Source organism: Capra hircus, chromosome 7 (assembly GCF_001704415.2).
Source record: "Capra hircus breed San Clemente chromosome 7, ASM170441v1, whole genome shotgun sequence".
NCBI classification, from domain to species: domain Eukaryota; kingdom Metazoa; phylum Chordata; class Mammalia; order Artiodactyla; family Bovidae; genus Capra; species Capra hircus.
In genome coordinates, this window is record NC_030814.1 from 102104407 (window position 1) to 102124103 (window position 19697).

The 19697-nt window shown below is 56.8% G+C and overlaps 1 protein-coding gene across 10 annotated transcripts in view; it reads right to left on the reverse strand.

Moving 5' to 3' along the window:
• EPS15L1 (epidermal growth factor receptor pathway substrate 15 like 1) overlaps positions 230-19697 on the reverse strand; it is a 106721-nt gene continuing 87253 nt past the window's right edge. For 3 of the 10 annotated variants that reach the window (XM_018051336.1, XM_018051337.1, XM_018051335.1), the window contains exons 23-25: positions 18211-18258; positions 5895-6100; positions 230-839 (exon numbers count right to left, since the gene is read on the reverse strand). In XM_018051336.1, coding sequence (XP_017906825.1) covers positions 693-839; positions 5895-6100; positions 18211-18258 — 401 coding nt within the window. In that variant the 3' untranslated portion in view covers positions 230-692. Of the gene's footprint in view, positions 840-5271; positions 6101-18210; positions 18259-19697 lie in introns of those variants that run through there. The other 7 variants (XM_018051342.1, XM_018051340.1, XM_018051341.1 and 4 more) reach the window with 3 other exon arrangements.

A 19697-nucleotide genomic window follows, 5' to 3' on the forward strand; every position in this document is an offset into this window, starting at 1 on the left:
AAAAAATTTTTTTTTTCCTTCAGCATGCAGGACCTTAGGTCGACTAGGGATTGAACCCATGCCTCCTGCATGGACTGCAGGGAACTCCCTCAAACACTTAGGATTTAACTGGAGATGTTTGACCTGGTCTTCCACGCCTGCCCGAGGCCAATCTGCATTTGTGACATCACGCGTGGACCTTCATGCAAGCAAAACAACAGGTAAGTGGGAAAAAAAAAGGATTCTTATGTTTTGTATTAAAATATTTTATATTAATCATTCAAACTTAATTTTTATACAATGAATGCACACATCACCGGGGTGTCTATCTAAGACGGGAGTCAGGGAGGCGCCGGGGGGGGGGGCCCAGGTGTGAGCAGTGGGTGAGGGTGAGGAGACAGGTGCTTCCTCTGCTCGCCCCGTGCTTTGCCTGCCGATTCCAGGAAGGAGGCAGGCGTGTCACAGCAAACAGGTGGATCCTCGGCCTCTCCTCGGGCCTCCCTCTGCTGGGGTGAACCATATCTCCTCTTCCTGGGTGAGGCATCCAGCTCCCGGGGCTCTCTGACCAGCAAGCCCTTGATGTAACAGTGGCTGTGACTTGGGGACCGCCGAGAGCGAGTGTATGTGTATACGTAGGGATTTCCATGTCCTCTCCTGCCTCATGCCTGAACCACGGCCGTCCTGCCTCCGGGCACTTGCGTGCGGGGCCGCGCCTAGGCGGCAGGCATGTCAGCCTTGCTGAGCGCGATGGCTAGCTCCAGATCTTCCTGCTCCTGCCGCCGCAGCCGCGCCAGCCTCTCCTGTTCCGCCTTCTCGCTCTCCCGCTTGGCCCATGCCAGCTGCTGCTCCTCATTGCCAAACTGCAAAGGAAAAACGAAGGGTGGGTTACACGGTCCCTGAAATGGTGCCTGCCTGCCAGCCAGCTGGTTGGGGCAGAGAGGATATGGAGGTCTGCCATGGGGGGGATTGAGGGGGTGTGGGGAAACGCCAGGCTGGGATGCGTTGCAGGGAGGTGCCTGGTGTGCGGGGGTGAAAACCAGGACAAGCCAGAAGCCCCCTCTTGGTTGGGGATGCAGAGGGGACGCGCGTGCCCCAGTCCTGACCCCCAGCCTGGAAGGCGGTCACATGCACTGAGACACGCGGGGCTGAGTCTGACCTTAACCGCCACCTCCACCTCGGAGAGAAACCAGACGCCCCATCCCTGCTGGGAGCTGAAGCAGGCGGAGGCCAGGCATCAGATTAGGGACATTGAGAGACTTCTGGGGACCCACCACCAGCCTGGAGGAGGCTTCACGGTGGGTGGAAGGGTAAGACGGAGAAGCTCTGCGGGGCCTCCTGTCGGGGGACGGCACAGGCGTCTAGAAGCAGCTGGGGAGCGGAGTCAGCTGAATCCCAAGGAGATGGGACACCGAACCCGCGAGCCTGGGCCTCCACGACAGGCCGTGATGCCTGGGCGAGAGGTGCTGGGGCTGGAGACTTCATGCTCAAATAGATCTCTGAGTCTCCAACGTGTACAGGGGACTTGAGGCCAAACGAGACGACAGGGTCCAGAGATGCAGCAGCTCTGTCTCAGCCACGGTCCCAGGGGCTCTGGGAGATGCTAAGAGCCACTCAGTACTTGGACGTTCACAGGAGCCCTCAGCAATCATGCTGTCATTTGGTCCAGGAGCTTTTCATTCTTGGTGGTGGTGGTGGAGGGGGGTGGGGGTCCTTTTCCAAAAGGTGTAACTTTTTAAAAAAATTTTTTAAAACAAGGGAAGAAATCGTTTTGATCCCGAGTTGGTGGTTTAGTCGCTAAGTCGTGTCTGACTCTTGTGACCCCATGGACTGTAGCCCGCCAGGCTCAGAAAGTCCATGGAATTCTCCAGGCAAGAATACTGGAGTGGGCTGCCATTTCCTTCTCCCGAGACAGGTGATTTCAAACCATTCAACTGATGGACTTCCAGCTCTACGTAAAGGAAAGCAAAGCCAGTCGTCACACGTTCTTCCCCTGGTGGGACTCCCCGGCCCCCGAGGCCCCCCAGTCACTGTGCCCTGTCTCTAGGTGAGGTGCCTCCGGCACCGCTGACCCCCAGCAGAGCTGCAGCCCACTGGGGTCCCTAGCCTGCCTGGGTCGGCATCTCTCCTCTGTGTGGAGAAGTCAGCTGAACCCCAAGGATCTGGGCCAGCGAAGCCATGTGCCCCAGAAAGGAGCTAAGATTTTCCCTAGGACACTCCTGGGACAAGCAAGTGGGGCAACTGGACGGGCGGTGTGTCCATGTTTCATGACCTGACCGCCAGTCTGGGGGCGATGGGGCCAGACAGTGGGGGCTGGGCAGCGGAGGGCTTGCTTGAGGGAGCCTGGTTTGGAGCCAGGTGTGGCCCCGAGGAGGGGGAGGAGATGGCACAGCCCAGAAGGCCTCCCTCCACCTGTCTGGGGAGTCAGGCAGGGGCAAGCGAGGGTTAACACAAAGAGGAGCCGCCCTCCCGGCACGAAGGTCGAGTCCTGGTTTCTTAGAGAAATGGCCCAGAAAAACACTCAGGGAGCAAATGGGTCTCCAGCTTGGACTCCTGAAAGCCAGTCCCCGCCCCTCATATTTCCACCACTGGCCACAGATAACTGCCCTCCCCTCCCCCACCTCGCACTCTTTGGGGAATTTTCCAACACCTCTTCAGGAGAAAAACAAGGAAAGAACAACAAACGTCGATGGGAACAACTCCACGGTGCCGCTGACAGCGGTGGGAGGCGACAGGCAGCTGGGTGGACAGGGGACCTCGCCCTCGCCAGCCCGGAGGAGCAGGCCTGCACCTTGGTGGGGCCTGCTCAGCCCGGGAACCTCCCGCTCCAGGAGTCTGCGAGTTCAAAGCAAACGTGCTGACGGGAACGTTCTAGATGCCTTCGGGGAGGACTCGACGGAGGCGAGCTTAGGCTCCAGGGTGGAGACTCACAGCGGGCACGCGGTCGGAGGCAGGCTGAAGGCAGGGGCTTCTCTGTGGCTCCCTGTGTGTCTTGAATCAGCGGAGCAGCCCCTCCCCGGCCCTGGCGGCGGGCCCACGCCCAGGCCATGCCCAGGCCACGCTCCGGTCCTCAGGTGCGTCACGCGACGGCCCGGATCTGGAACACCAGCGTGTGCAGGGGCTGCTCGGCGAATGGCCAGCTCCAGTTTCTATTTCACTCATGACAGCGAGGGACACACCGGGGCCCGACAGACTCTGGGTGGTTTGATTTTGGCAGCCTCTCCATGGAAATCTGAGGTTCAGAGCCCTCGGCACGTGAACACCCTTCCTCCACGGGGATGGATGTGTGCGTCCCGCCTGCTGTCACCACGCGTGGGGACACTTCTCGCCGCTTCCCGTTAGCTTGCTTATCCTGCTGTTGAAAATGCATCCAACTCATCTGACGAGGCAAAGCGCAACTTATCCCATCCGATATTTGCTCTTACTGCGCACTTTCGAAAGAAAGCGCTGTTTGGCCCACCTAGAAATACGACTTCCTAATAAAACACATTTGCCTGAGACAGAAAAGGCTCGTTTTAAAAGAAACACCAGAGGTTTCCTGTGAGCCGCTACAAGCACAAGAAGCCCACTGATGGAAACTCGGGGTCAGTAAATCAGAGGGTTCCAGAGTGGCAGTGCTGGGGCGCCAAGGGGCCGGGGAGCGGGACTGGGTACACGCGTGACACTGGCTTCCCTGACAGCCAAAGCGGGCCCAGCTGCTTCTGCATGGGTTAACAACGCGTCCTGACCGCATGCTTAGAACATCTGATCTGAGTCATGCTGCCAGGCTGCTGAGCAGTCAGAGACCACTCGGCGTCTCCCCAGGGGAGCTGAAACACACACACTCGCGGAACCAACTTTGGCCTTCTTTCAGTTGGCACCTATCTCTCAGGTCCAGTGAACAAAGAAATCATCGGGCAATCAACCAAATCCCTGGACACCACGAACATGACAGACACTCCGAGCCCCCAGAGGTGGGACAGTTCTGTATGACTGAGGGGATAACACAAAGCAGCTAGATTCCTGCCTTCCCCTACTTCCTGGGCCATCACAAGGGGCTGAACCTCCCAGTCAGCTGATTTCCCCAGGGAAGACTGGGGCGCCCGAAGCGGGAATGGCGATTTTAGACGTAAGACAGCGGGGCTGCAGACTGGGTGCAGGTCCATCGGTTGTGTCCGACTCTTTGCAACCCCGTGGACCGTAGCCCGCCAGGCTCCTGTGTCCATGGGATTCTCCAGGCAAGAACACTAGAGTGGGTTGCCATGCCCTCCTCCAGGGGATCTTCCCAACCCAGGGATGAAACCCAGGTCTCCTGTATTGCAGGCGGTTTCTATACCTCCTGAAAACCGGCAGAACCCAATTCCTTGCCTGGAACTGAGGGTGTCTCAACCCCATGGGTGTTTTAAAATAGGAAGTTAATAACTGTGCTGAAATGACCAGAATGATAAACTAAATAACTTGAAATCTTGGGGGGGTTAACAAAAAAAAAAGGCGTTCCAAAAACCAGCCATTGGGTGGCAGGAGGGGCACTGTAAGAAATAAAACTGCATTTCAGAGAGAGAACAATCATTTCTTCAAACTGCTGTTCAAATCCACTTACCCTTGCCCCTACCCTAAACACAGTACCTGAGTCACACGTGAATAGCTCAATTTTTTTCCATCAGTGTTTCTTTTTTTCTTTTTAACCAAAAAATAAAGGCAGTGCTATTCAAGAAACTGTAGATAAAGCGGGTTTTGTTTCTGGCTTTTATTTAACAATGTCACCGTTTGTATATATCCAGTGTGCACTGGCCATCAACAAAACCGGGCCAACTGCAGTTGTCAAATATTTACAGGTTGCCAAGAGCCAGGAACGTGTCAGCATCTTGGGCGATTTCAGTAAGCCACAGCCTAGCTGTGGATCCAGCTGAGCTGGGTCTGACGTGAATCAGGCACGCACTGGGCACTGGAACGGCGGTGCTCGCATTCAGACAGACATTCTAGGAGCTGAAGCATCTATAAACAATACATCTCACACCTAACGAGGAAACAGGGTACTCTGTGTCAAACCGAGTGAAGAAAGCCTTTTCAAAAAAAATATTAGGTGCGCAACAGACAGGGAAACCGTTTCTGGGAAGACAACATCTGAAGCTCTCTGAGAACAAGATCTTTGAGTACTCGTGAGGGTGCAGAAAGCACACAACATGAAAGCCTTTTACAGCCTGGAATCTTTTTTTTCAAACCGAGACACAGAGCCAGGCTTTCAAAATCCCCGAGTTGGCTTCTGAAAAGGCATTTCACTCTCTAAACGGCTTTCTGAGTTTTTTGGTTTTTTTTTTCTCCCTGCACAAGGGGCTTCAGAGCGGCTGTTCTAGGTTGCATTTTGGTTTTCTCCATAGCTGATAAAAAGTTTTTTTTTTTTTTTTAAACAAATCAAACTGCTTTCCCTTGGTGCGATCTGCCTGATCCTTGCTGCCTTAAACTGGGACCGTGAGAACTCTCGCACAGAGACTTTTTTAAGACAACGGCACCCAGATTAACTTTAGCGATCTTGTTTTGGTACTTCAGAAGTATTTGACGTGGTGGCTTCCCCCCCCCCAAAAAAGCTGAACGAACACAAAAGCCTCTGGGCGACAGAACTACTACAGAGGCTGCCGTGAAAGATAAAGAAACAGGCATTCTGGGCCATCCTGCCGGAAGGAAAATGCATCCTCATCACAGAGTATCCAAACCAGTGCTCTTTTTCTTTTATTGAGAAACCGTTTTTTTCTTACAGCAAGAAGCAGTACAGAATAAATAACACGGGTGATGATATGAGGTTCCAGGAAGCTTGGGTCAGGAGGAGGTTTGCCATTTCAAAAAGACAAATAATGAGAATAATAAAATGATAACCCCAAGGAAGCTGCAAGCGGAGCAGGGGAAAGGGGGGGATGGCACGGAAGGCGGAGAACTCAACTTACAGAGGCGAAGTCTGCAAAGCCCAAAGAGGAGGCTTTAGAAGGTTTAGCTGAAGAGGAGGGAGCAAATGGATCTTTTCCACTAAACGGGTCCCCAAACCCCTTTTTATTTTGGAACGGGTCACTGCTGTCGGCCCCAAGTGGCTGGAATGGATCAGGGGGTTCGGTAAAGTCTGCAGAACCAAGCTGGTTTACGGGTGTACTTTTACCTGGAAAATTTAGGAGAAAAAAAAAAAAGGGAGAAAAAAAAAAGAAGAAGAAATACAAGTTACTGACCAGGGACAGAACAAGAGTCCTGACTGAGGAGCTGGGTGCCAGCTCCCTGGGAAACTCTATCCTTCACTTGGAAAGAGCTGGAATGTGGCTCGTGGGACGGACTCCGGGGGGAATCTGCATGGGTCTCTGCTTTCCTCTTCCTTTATCCCGGAGGCTTAACGGTTTTATGGGCAGTCTTAGAAAACCAATTCAGATGACCCTTCTCCCCTCCCCACCCACCACAGCTAAAATTTACATCATCTTTTGAAAGCTCACATGCAGGCGTGTTTCAAAGTGACTCATTATGGCAGGGCAACACATTCACGATCACACTGGGTTTTTACAAAGTCATGGTCGAGCAGAAAAAGATCACTGTAAGAGCCCAATAATTAAAAAAAAAGGGGGGGGGATTACTTGCAACTAAACAGGAAGGATGGGGAATTAGTTTCACAACATGATGTGGAGTTAGCCATGTTAGTGGTGAGGGTCTGTATGCTGCTCACCAGACAAACCCACTCGGCCTTCCTGGGTTTACATTCGTCCTGGGTTGAAATTCATGTCCGGCTCCTGCGTCTGTCCCTTTGGCTCCAAGGGGGCAGGCCTTGGGCTTTTGTGGGCTCTTGCCAAGAGGGTGGCTCTGGGAGACCCAGGTCCCAGCAAGGCAGATCTCCACGAGGACACGGGAGACAGGTGTTTAGAATTGGTGGGAAATGAGGCTGCAAGGCTACGCTTTGGGGGTGTGGCCCAAGGACAAGGGGCTTCTCCCAGAGAGTCCTGCCGACAAGTCAGAACCATCCACAAGCAACCAGACCCTTCTCCAGGCCTGCTTGGTAAGGGGGGGCCCACGGGATGAGCCTCCAGGATCTGCTGGGTTTGGAGGCCAGGTTCCTGCGACGCCATTCATTTGCCCAACAGCTGCCTGGGGTAACTAAGGTACCCAGGGGGTGAGACGGTCAATTCGGCAGCTCTGTGTCCAAGCCCAAGATAGGGCATACTTAACATGATTCTCATCTGTTAACTGCGTTGCCCGTGTTTTGCTCTTCCAATTTTAAAACTAATGTGTAAGAGAGGCAGGCTCTGGCTCTGAGTCACGCCTGACCTGTCTGCAGTGCCTGAGCCCAGGGCACCTGCCTTCCCACCCTACTGGCCTCTACCACGCCACCTGCCTGCACGTCCATCTCCACGCCCAGCTCCAAAACCACGCTCTCTGATGCTGCTTCCTAAGGCCACATTTCTGAGGGTCCCCAGGGGTCCCTAAGGACTTCTGCCACTGTCCCCTTGAGTTCTGAGACCCAGACCAGGCCCAGCGCCTCAGGCCCAGCTGGCCTGCTTCTGTCTGGGAAGTGGGCATGAAGATCAGGGGTCAGAGCCCGTGACTGATGCCCTACCGCGGGCGCAAGCGGGGCTCAGCACACGTGGGGCCTGTGACCACCTGACCTCAGGCCCCTCTGGATACACAAGTCTTTTTACTTGTCTCTTGACATAGCAGCTGGGCGGCCCTAAGGTACAAAGGCCGCCCTGACTCCATCAGTTTCATTCCGAACCTCGAGTTACCGGAGACGTGGTTCTGCCCCCAGGGGAGCCCACAGAGAAGAGATGGGGTGGAGCCCACCAGAAGCAGCGGTGAAAATCCCCACGCCCCCTCCCACCTGAGCTGGGACCTCTGGGTGGGCGGGTGACGCCAGCAGTGTGGCTGGGACACAGAGGCCCCAAGCCGCCCCTGCCCCCGCCCCCGAGAGCTGCCGCTGGTTTCTGTCTACATGTTTAAGGAAACGCTGAGAGTCTTGACTTCCCGAGGCTCGCACAGGGCTCTTGAGACACAGGCCGCTCTGCACCCAGCTGTCTGTCACCTCCCAAGGCTGGATCAGAGGACTATGCCCTTGCCCGTGGCCTCATGGGGGCCCCGTGCTGACCTCTAGCCTTCCCAGGTTCTTACTGTCACAAACAGCACAGCCTCGCCCACGTGTGTCTATTTATAGGAGATGTTCCCCGGCGGCTCAGACGGTAAAGAAACTGCCTACGAGGCAGGGGACCCGGGTTCAATCCCTGGATTGGGAAGATCCCCTGGAGAAGGAAATGGCAACCCACTCCAGTACTCTTGCCTGGAGAATCCCATGGACAGAGGAGCCTCCTGGAGGGCTACAGTCTATGGGGCTGCAAAGAGTTGGACATGACTAAGCGACTCACACTTTCACACACTTTCTAGAGGTGGGGCTGTGGGTCAGGAGGCGTGCCCACTGCAGCCTGACCTTCCTAGTACCTGCCCCTGGCTCCGACAGGAGACACTCTGATCTAGAAGGGCGGGGAGGGGGAAGGCTGCAGGCTTGGGGAGGTTGTAGGAGGTTCCTGGTGGCCCCAAGTCAGGTCACAATCAACCATGAGGCTCAGTGGGCCAGGCGAACTTCTCTCTCCCCAAACCCCTGGGTGGGCCCCACCTGCTGGGGCAGGGACACTTTCCCGGAAGGGCAGGGCGAAGTCCACTACGCAGGACAGTGGGAATTAGGGCCCCTCTTCCCCAGGGCAACTGGCTTCTTCAAGTGCAGTCCTGGGGGCTGTGCCCACACCCTACCTTTCATACAGGCTGAGTTCTCTACTTCTGGCCCCTCTTCTTCTATCTGTGACAGAGCCACAGACTTCGGGCTGCTCCCCCTCCAGCACCAAACGCTCCTCCCTGACCTGTCCTCCTAGCTGCTGGCTTTGCTCTCCCTCCCAGACCTCAGCCCCATGGGCTTCAGACGACAGGAAGACCCAGTCTGGGCGCCGCCCTGAAGAGCCACCTCCCCTAAGCCCACCTTCCACAGCGCCCTACTCCCTGGTTTAGGGGATGAGCTGATGGGTGAGCACGGCCCCCTGGGCAGGCACCGCAGGCAAAGGAGAACCCCCTTTGGAGGCGAGCAGGCAGCACGGGCGGGAGGGGTCAGGCAAGCCCTGCCCCGCAGCTCATCAACTCTAGGCTGTATGACCGGGCGCCGTGAACCAACGGGAACCAGGCAGATCACGGGGGCGCCCTGGGCAAGGAGGAGGGTGGGCATGAGCCCCGGGAGCTTGGGTCCCCACAGCGGCACCACAGCCCAAAGCAAGTGGTCCGTGCCTCTCCTGGGTCCCTGGGAACCACCCCTGTGACAGCCACTGGGCAGCTCACTCTTTCAGCTTCCAGCCCCGTGGGCCCCTGCACTCAGCCAGGCGGCCTTTTAACTCAGAGTTGCACCGAGCCTGCTGAGCTCTCCCCAGCTCTCTGGGAGCACCCACCCCAGCCCTGGCCAGCCTTCCCCGGCTGCTGCGCGGGCCAGCGCGCCCCTCCCCCGTGGGTGCCGCACACTCGAGGAGGCCGGCCTCCCCGCTTCTGGCGCGGACACCGCTGCAGCCCTTGCCCTGCTCCGTCATCAGCTCACTCGTCGTGTATTTTCTCTCTTGCCCGAGAGAACACGAGCTCCAGAAAGCAGAGCACTCGGCTGCCCACAGCTGTGTCCCCGCTCCCCAGACCGCTCTGCTCAACAGAGCTTTCTAACGTGCAAGCTCCACCGTGGCGAATTAAGAAAGCCCACACAAAACCCTTCCCCACCTCGTCCCCTGACACCCTTCCAGGGGCCTGAGCATACCTCGCTCCCCCAGGACCCCAGCCCAGGGCTTCTCTCCAGACAGTACCTCTGCCTTAAGCGCCTGGGCCCACTGTCTCCCCAGGCCTGTGCTCAGCCCTCCTGGCCCAGCCCTCAGAGAGAGTGGGCTGTGGACCCCTGGAAGATGGGGAGGAGCACGGCAACCACCCCCCTCAGCCTCAGCTTCCTTATCTGTGAAATGCGGTTGTGACGGGATGAACTGGTCCCCCACCCCCAATTCGTTATGCTCAGGTCCTCTCCCCCGGTACCTCAGGATGTGGCTGTCTCGGGACACGGGATCTTTGCAGAGGTAATTAAGTTAGAATGAGGTCCTCTGAGTGGGCCCAAATCCAGGAGGACTGGTGATCTCGGGAGAAGAGAGGAGAGCAGGACACTCGCAGGCACAGAGGGGAGGCCGCGGGAAGGCACGGGGGTGGACGCCGTCTACAGGCCAACCAGAGCAGCCTCAGGAGAAGCAAACCGGACCCCACCTTGATCCCAGACTCCCGGCCTCCACAGCCGAAAGTCCGCTTCGGCTGTCTCAGCTGCCCAGTCTGCGGTATGTGGTATGGCGGCCCTAGGACACGCGGGCGGGGTAAAAGAGTGTCCGCTCTCCACCGCCTCCAGAGCTGGGGTCGGCCTGTGAGGGGGCTGTCTGCTTGCGTACATCATGTTTTACCAGTCTGCCAATGCCAGGCTGGCATGGCTCCAATACCCAGAGGGCAGGACAGCTTGGCACACCCCCATGAGCTCCATAAGGAGACTGAGAACTGCAGAGCTGCTCAGATGCCGCCCGCGCAGGGTGGTGGGTGGGCGTGTGCAGCCCCCTGGCAGGGGTGGCCTCCCCGTGAACTGCCGAGTTCCCTGCACTGGCCCCCACCTGTCGGGTTTCCTCAAACCCTCCATGCGACCTCCCCCTGCCACGGTGCAGCAGTGCCGCAGCCCAGGCGTGCCCCCCAAGAGAAGAGCCCCCTGCAGCGTACTCCCAGATGCAGACCCTGCCTTGCTTTCCAAACCCCAAGACGTGGCGTCACCCAAGGCTGATTGTGAATAGACAGGGTCCTGAGTGAACCCTGTGCAGGGGGCCCCTGGGACACCAGCAGCCTTCCCTGGGCCCCGAGGGACGGGGCCTCACCCGCAACCAACCCGATGCATGCGCCTCTGCCGGGGCGCCCGGGGGGGATGGCAACCTGAGGTAGGGCACATTGACCTCAGCGGGCATGGTCCCTGCAGCCTGGCCACCGTGGTTTCCCTCCCACAGGTACCTCCACCTGGCAGACCTCCCCGTGCCGTCCAGCACGGCAAACGTCCAAGCACGCATAACAGGGTCGGCTGACCCCAGCCAGGCCCTGAGAGTGACCCCCAACAGTGCAAATGTTCAAATACACCATCACCCACTTCTGTGCCTTGTTTTTTTTTCAGTTAAGAAGAGCTTCCTCCCCTGGTCTGGGGGATTTTTTTTTTTTTTAATCACTTTGGGGGCAGAGGTTGGGGGTGGGGGGCAGTCAAGAATCCAGCCGGCAAGAATGTCAAGCTGAGGTTTCTAACAGGCACGGAGATGATCGATCGATCGGTGAGATCTTGAAAGGAGGCACTCACACCCAAGAACGGCCCGGGGCCTGGTTTTGCTCGGCTGCTGAAACCGTTGTTATTTAGAAATCGTGACTGTGTTAATACGAAACCGGGGCACATCAACTGCTCCTGTTTTGGAGTGGTGGTGGCAGGGGAAACGGTTTTTTCTCGGTTATCTGTTTTTGTGCTCGGGCACAGAGGCTGAGTTATCGGACCTCACACGTGCAAAACTGGTGGCCTCCTGGCTTTGGCCTGACACGACGCTCACGAGCAGAGACGCCTTTTTCAAAAGACGCCCTTGCCCTGACTGCCCTTAGTCCATAGCACTTCCCACTCTGCGCCCCCATTTATTTTTAGCAGCTGCACTTTTCATACATTCTGGGGCTGGTTCCTGCTTTTATGTAACCACTTCTGCTAAGTCCTTAATTGTTTTTTTCTGAAGTGGTGCTCATATTAAACGTGACAGGGTAACTCAATCTGCCTCCGTGCCCCTGGGCAGACCTGCCGTTTTATGCCTTTCTGTGGCTCCAGGCACCGAGAGTAAAGGAAAGAGGCTTGTCTGGGGTGTGTTTCAGAGAAGAGAGCACAGATCTTTTCTTTTTTCCTGCCTTAAATTTTGGTATAAAACTAATAACCAGGATGACAGCTGGCCTGTCATTCCCAGACATCTGCCCAGGGCAGGGAGGCCTGAGTGGACGGGAGGATGTGACTGCAATCAGATAAAGACCCTCCCCCAGCCCGGGGCTGGAAGCTGCTGCCGAGCCCCTCAGTGACTCCCTGGCACTCAGAGGAGGCTTCACTAACAGGGTGGGGGAACCAAGGTTGAAGACAGGACAGAACAGGGCTGATTTGAAACCGCAGCAGTTTCAGCAGCTACCCTAGTGGTGCACCGAAACCGCACACAGGACGGCCTTGAGCAAAAACAATATGAGCCTGATGGTTTACCACGGTGTGTGCTGTTAAAAGAACCTGCTGGCCGGCCCCACCCTGGGAGCAGTGTCTTTAATTCTCCCGCTTCTGAACTTTCCGACACCAAGAGGGCCCCCAGCACCCAGGATCGGGGACTGGCAGGCCGGCGGGGGCAGGAGGGCATGAAGCCCTGCGCCAACCTCTCCCTCCTGGCTTCTCCGGGAAGGTCTCCGCTTGGAGAGTCGGCAGGGAGGGGAGAAAATGATGGAATACAAACCCCCTCCATGACTCAAACGTGAACACTGAAGGAAGGCAGGCTCTCCTGCTTGCAAATTTTTACCTCGAAGGAGAGTTTAACAGGTTTGGGTGACTTGCGGGAGGGTCTCAATAAATCAGATGAATAGAACATAATCAAAAATAGACATGAGCCAGAGTGTGTGTTTTCATCCCGACCAGATAGTGGCTGGGTTCTATTTATAAGACTCAGGGCTGCAGTTGGAAAGTGCAGCTCCGTAGATGAGAGACAAACACAAAAACAACCAAACACAAAAATAAAAAACAAAGGTCTGTGGTCAGGACAGCTGCCCCACCTGAGCTCTCCACAACACAGGACGTTCCCAAGCTGCCATTTGTGGCAACACGGGAGACACACAACCATCACGGGTCCCACACAACACGGGGCACACACGACCGTCACGGGTCCCACACAACACGGGACACACACGACTGTCACTCGTCCCACACAACACGGGACACACACGACTGTCACTCGTCCCACACAACACGGGACACACACGACTGTCACTCGTCCCACACAGCACAGGACACACACACAACCGTCACTCGTCCCACACAACACGGGACACACAACCGTCACTCGTCCCACACAACACGGGACACACACGACCGTCACTCATCCCACACAACACGGCACACCCACACAACCGCCAGACTTCTGAAAGTGGTTCTAAAGGAGAGCTATGGCTGTGGAGGTGCCCTCCTTGTCACCTCGGCTGCTCCCTTCCTGCCCCCTGAACCCGGCAAAGAAGCTGAACTGAGGGAAGAGAGAAAGCAGGCTGTCCAGAACTTCACCCATTATCACTCGGAAACTTTTTATTTGCTAAGATCGCTTTTCACCAACGCACAAGAGAAACACCCGGCCCCCTCTGGTGGGACGAGGTGACCTAACTTCTTGGGCCGCGAGCCGCAGGGCCACGCGAGCAGCGTGCCAGCCAGGAGCCCTGCAGACTCCAGCCCCACTCACTCTGGCTCAGGCACACACGAGGAGAAGGCAAACCCCACAGATCAAAGCCGGGCCAAGCATCAGAGCCCCGGCAAGATAAAATCTGAGGTCCCCACCATCACAACGTTGAGATTTTCCACTAAAAATATTTACTGAATTTTAAGACAAATTTGCTGAATGCATTGAAGGGAGCAGGATGAGGTTTGGTTCTGAACTGTTGAGAAAAGCTGAACAAATATTTACTATCATCCACCAGGCACCCCCACACCTGATGAGCTTGTCTCACTCTCTGCAAGGTGCCGAGGGTGGTCAGAGGTAGCGAGCCCAGGGGGTGTGGGGTCACTGCCCCGTCAGAGGGAGAAGGCGAGAAGGGGAAAATGCTGCCACACTTCTGGGGTCCTCAAAGGACAGATACCCTTAGGACTGAAAAACACACTTTTTAAGAGGTTTCTACGGAGGACTCCAAAGACATCCGTAAGAAACTTGGCAGGGGCTACTTTGGTTCCGCAGCAAACACGGGGAGGGGGTACGTAACTTATCAATGAGTTTACAAACCATAAATCAGCCTTCACACAAAAATAACACAGCCTGGCAGGTCTCAAAGTTTGTTTGTTTTTTTTAATTATATTTGTTTTTTTATTTGCGCCTGCAACACTCTGCTGAATCAGCCATGTGCTGGCCTTACATGTCCCCTTGAAGGGTCTTGTGGGGTGCCTGGGGGGACAGGGAGATGCTAGGTGGGGCCGCGGTGGCCCAGCCTTGGTTCCTCCCTACAGAGTGGCGCCCGTACGGCCAGGACACCACCTCGGCACGGGCAGGGAGGTGCCGTGCCCACATTTAACAAAGTCCCCAGGGTGCCGCGCGGCGGGTCTGGAAAGGTGAGAAAGCACTCGTGTGCGCTGGAGTCAGGGGCGGGGGGCAGAGCCCACCGGGAGCCCTCCCAGTGTGGGGGCAGCGCGAAAGGCAGAGAGAGCCCGGAGTTGGGGGCCCGCCCGCCCCCGCACTCCGGAGGGCTGGTCCCCACCACCCACTCACATACACACCCGCTGCTTCTCAGCTGACAGCGGCAGCAGCAGCGCGGTTGACTCAGTGCTTTGAATGCGAGGAGTGACGAGCTGGGGGGCCACATTCACCCCGTCAGAAAAGCCAGCACCTCGTGGGGAACGTCTCCCTGGGCGCCCCTCACCTTGCTATAGGAGAAACCAAGGGGCTGGGGGCAATACACGGGGCCTCTGCCGTGGGCGAGGGGGGCGCCAGGGCCAGGGTGGTAGCTGCTGTCTGCTCACACCTACACACAGATGCCAGACTGGGGAGTCCAGGCTCTTGCACCCCACCTCAAGGCCTTGCTATAAACACCCCCAGACCCGGCAGGCTGAGTCCCGACTCCTCTGCTCCAGGCCCCCCAAGTCTGGGCACTTGCACCTCGCTACACAACAGGTGGTAGCAGTGTCACCCAACTCCCACTCAACCCACCACGCGATTCTGGGTGCAGGAGGGTGGCCGCGGGGCTAAGGTAGGCAAATGCTTCTATTTGCAAACTCGGCCGACTTTGCAAAACAGAAATTCACCCCAGAGAACAATTCGTCTCCAGGCGTTTCACACCTTAAGCAGCTGAGAGGAAAGTGACTTTTTTCCCTTGGCCAGGAGCCGGCTCACAAGCACTGTGGTCAGGAGTTCTGCCCAGTCCCAGCATGGACGCTCCTGACAGGAGGCGGGGGCAGTGGGCAGCCCACGGGAAAAGGAGGGCTCCACCAGGCTGGGTGCCTGAGGTTCCCCTGGAGCTCCCCGACCCTGGAGCACCCCAACCCCGGCGGCCGGCAACTGTCGCATTTTTCCACATTCGAGCTAGCGGTGAACTGCATTTGTCCTGTTCTAGAACTATCACATGTACCCACTGAATTATCTCTCTGAAATCATCGTGGGAACGGAATTCAAGTAGTTAAGTTCAAGGCCGAGGTGCTAACCGCTACGGCTCAACTGGAGAAGCCATTTTCAGAGTGGATCCTGCACGATAAACAAGGGGTTGGGATGCACAGGGGCACTGCGTAACCACCCTGGTTTCAAGCCGCGCTGCCTGGCCTCACAGAGCCAGGCACACACCCCAGCTGGCGCCATGGAGGGGACCAGGGCTTCCTCTGCAGCCGGCTCCCGCGTGACAGCTCCCGGGATGGCCAAGCTGACCACCGGGCGAATGGGCCAGCCCCAGAGGCAGGCAGCCACCAGAAAGGCACCCAGAAGAAAGATGCCGCCTTCTGTGACCCTATGTGGGGTCAGTCACAGGTGTGGGAGGGGACTTGGGTTCTAGGGGAGAAATGATGATATATTTATTTTTTTCAGAATCACTTGAATCAAACAGGACCCTAGTTATTAAATAGCATCCCGTTGTCTGGTGTGGGTTGGAAGGATATTGAGAAGGGGGAGGGGGCAGAAAGATACCACCGGAGTGTGCGTGGCTTTATTCTGCAGGTGAAAAGGTCATTAGCTGTAATAATAATTAAACTGGGGAGAGGTTAAAGGTGACTGGCTGGTTAGCGGTGAAGGCACGCTAGCTGGTGTCACCCAGGCACTGCAGGAACCGCAATGTGGGGCTGCACTTACAGGAAGTGGCAAGGGTGGGGCCCGGGGCACAGGATCCCGCTATCTGTCGCCGCAGGCGCGAGGGCCCAATCACTGACACCCACACAGCCATTTCCTGCACTTGAAAAAAAAAATCTGTTTCTCCCTTTGCAAATCAACAACTTTTACCTAGAAACTCTTCGGCGGTGAGTTCTGACTGATCTTGATCTCCGGTCCGTTGCAGAGAGCACATCGCTGTTTACCTGGGGGAGGTGTACCAGCGCTAATTCTAACTGACAGGTTTCGGCGGCTGCCGGAGCGGTCTGTTTTGCATCTGCCTAGAAGAAACCGAGTCTCTACCCAAACAGACACCTGCTCCTTACTGCATACCTTGATAGACCTTTCTAGAAAAGACCTCTGGGCTCAGACAACTCAGTGCCAACTCCAGAGTGCCATGCACTGCCCCAGAGGGTAATTCTCAAAGGTTGTCAAGCAAAGCTTTCTGGCCTGGGTCAGGGCAGATGGCCGACCCGAGGGCTGCTCCAGTCACACGCCTTGGATGCCAGAACTCTTTCCCAGAGAACCCTGGTGAGGCTCCCAGCCAGCGGGATCCCCACCTTGACTGCACAGGCTGACGCTGTGTATAGATCGCATGTCAACTAATCTTTCATCAAACTTAAAGATGCAACCAAAACTCAGCTCCCACAGGCTGTGAACACTGCAGTCTCTGGGGCACAAAGGCTGGCACCCCCAAAGCCAGGCGTTAACTCAGACCCAAACATCCACCTGGTCCCACACGAGTGACGACAGCTGAGCTTTGCCAGAAAGGACCCTGGAGCCCTCTTTGAAGTTCAACTACCCACGCTATTTTTTTTCGGCTGCAAAGATATCTGCTAAACTGCCAACTCATGGGGGAAAAGGATCCCTTGAGAACTCCCTGTATGCATATGACGGCCTCAGGCCCAGCCTCCGTCTTTCCCTGGGGAAGGAGGACCCTGAGTCCTGGTCCCTGCACCCCAGGGCCGGGTTGGTGGGTACATACCACGCTCACAGCAATGCTCATCAGCTGTGCAAGGCACTCACTAGAGAGGCCACACGCTAGGCTACAGCTGCGCCCGAGCTCAGGCGCGGAAACTGAGGCTCGGCAAGGTTAAGACACTTGCCCAGAGCCCCTCCGGGAGACGGAAGCAGCCAGAACGTGCAACCAGTCTGATCAAGCCGGGGTCAGACTCGCCTGTCCTGGCCTTACATGTCAGAGCTGACTCCAGACACAAAGACCTGGTGGGGTTCTAGAAAGCTCTGGGTCCCCTCCAGGCGAGCCTCAAGTGGGAGTGTGGTCAATCAGACCCATTTCTCATACAGAATGGCGAAGGTGAGCCCACTCCTTCCTCATGGTTTCTGGAGTGTGGGTATGAAGTTGTGTTATGTAAGAAAAGCCACGATCACCCAGCAGGCTGGACTGTTTACTCACCTACCTCCGTGGAGGAGGGGGGTCATGGCTCCGCCGCCAGAGCCACCCGGCCCTGGGAGCAGGGGACCTGCCTCAGCCCCTCCCTGCTCGCCCTCCCAGGACCAACACCCCCCACACGTCAGGTGGCCCTTGAGCATGACAACGCGGCACGTTTACATGCTGGCCACGTGGCCCCTCCAAGAAGGAAAGGGCCGGATCAGCAAGAAGCGCAGAAAAGCACGCGCCGTGACACCCGCACTCGCCAACTGCTGGACTCTGATTCCTCACAAAGACCACCACCACCACCCATGGACATCCCCTTGGCTACTTCCCATCTCAGGAACCAAGAAAGCGAGAGCTGAGCCTGATGCTTCCATAACAAACATTCCAAGCGGGATTTTCTCTGACTCTCATCTGCTGACTTGTCTTGCTAATATATTAGCAGACAACGGCCAGGCGGCTCCAGTCGATGAGGCCTTGCTCCCTGTGATGTAGACGGGGGAGAAGAGGGCCGTGCACACGGCTGGGCTCCAATCCCTCGATCAGGGAAGCAGCCTGGAGAGGACAAGTCCATGCCCGCCACCAACATCTACCCTGCTCAGTGACGCCCGCTGGGTCGGGTGGCCTTTGCAGGAGCATCGACATGGCCGGCAGTCTCCGGTTGTTACAGGTTAGTGCGGAATCACAGAAGTACCACTGAAGTGCTCTCACAGCACCCACCACACAGCGTGTACCTACCACCCAGCAACGTGTACAGCGTGGGGGTTTCCTGTTCAGCCACTGCTTCTAGGTAAGAGAATCAGACGAAAGATGTTTAGGCCTCCATGCCGGCACAGTGTGGCCACTTACAGGTTAAGCACTGCACACAGGCTGACTGTTATCCAGAGCACCCAAAGCTCATGGCGTGGTTCTCAATACAGCTTGGGGGCGTGGGGGAGTAGGAGGCCTGGGAGGGGGTGGGGGTCACCGGGTGTAGGGCTGGCCCTGCTGCCCTTCTTGCTGTGTGACTTCGGCACCCATGTGAACCTCGCTCACTTCCCTCTCCAGTTCTGATGAGACGGCATCATGGTGCCTGTCTGGTCTTGAGGGTCTTGCCAGAATCTGGCAGGCTTATAGTTGTGACCTTGCACCCTGAGGGTCGTGATGTGAAGAGGATACTTGGGGCACCCAGCCCCTTGCCAGCTGTGGCTCAGCAAGGGTGCAGCAGGCCAAAGCCATGACGAGCAGAGGCGGCCTGAGACCCCCAGGTTACACGCCCAGGCTTCCCCCAGCACGGACAGGGCTCAGAGAAGCCTGCGCCCTGGAGCCAGCCCCCAGGAGCTGAGCCGCGCCTCCAGCGGGCTCTGCTTCCCAAGGCCAGGGCACACTGAGAGCAGAAGCCGCGGTGGGTGGGGAGGCTCACCGAGGGAGACACAAGGGGAGGTGCCAGCCGAGGGCGACTTCAAAGGCACCCCCGCGCTGGTTCAGGGAAGGGGAGGAGGCTGAGATGCATGTTTCCAAGAAACCCTGAGAATGAAGCTTGGCGCCTGCCACAGCCAGCAAGGGGGGCAGCTCTTCCACAAGGCCCAACAGATGCCGAGCTGCTGGGTGTGTGTGCGCGTGTGTGCGTGTACATTCACATGTGTGTGTGCAGGGGCGTGCAAGCACTGTGTGAGAGCGTGTGCATGCATGCATGCAGCAAGTCACTGGGTGCACAGGTTTGCTATAGCTCCCGTCTTTCTGATAGAGAAGGCCCAACGCCACTGAATCAGGTGACCAGCCAGTGTCCCCCGAGGATCACAGCCTCTAAGGCGTAAGCGGCCTCTTGCAGACACAGGGAATTCCTTCATAGTTCTCACTTCCCCCTCGACTCCCCACCCCATTTCAGGGTAAATGTCTTTGAAGCATGGTTTATAGAAAATGTCATAAATTCACCCCACCCACTGGGCATGCTTTCTCTCGTGTCCCATCCACAAGGAGGCCAAACTGGGCACTGTGGGCAGAGGGCCTGTCCTCCTGAGACAAGGCCCTGCCAGCCGGTGACGGGAGGGGAGAGGGTGCGTTTTTAAACAGCTTCCCCTCTGTGCGGTTCTAGTGACAGGTGTAGGAAGGCTGGCCATCCTTGAGCTGATGAGCTCCCATAACTAGTGACCTCAGGGTGCAGAGGGGGCCTCCACCCTTGCCCAGCCACAAGGCGGAGGCCCTGGGGGCTGACTGGGGGGGCCAGGCGCGCTCAGGTGGGAAGG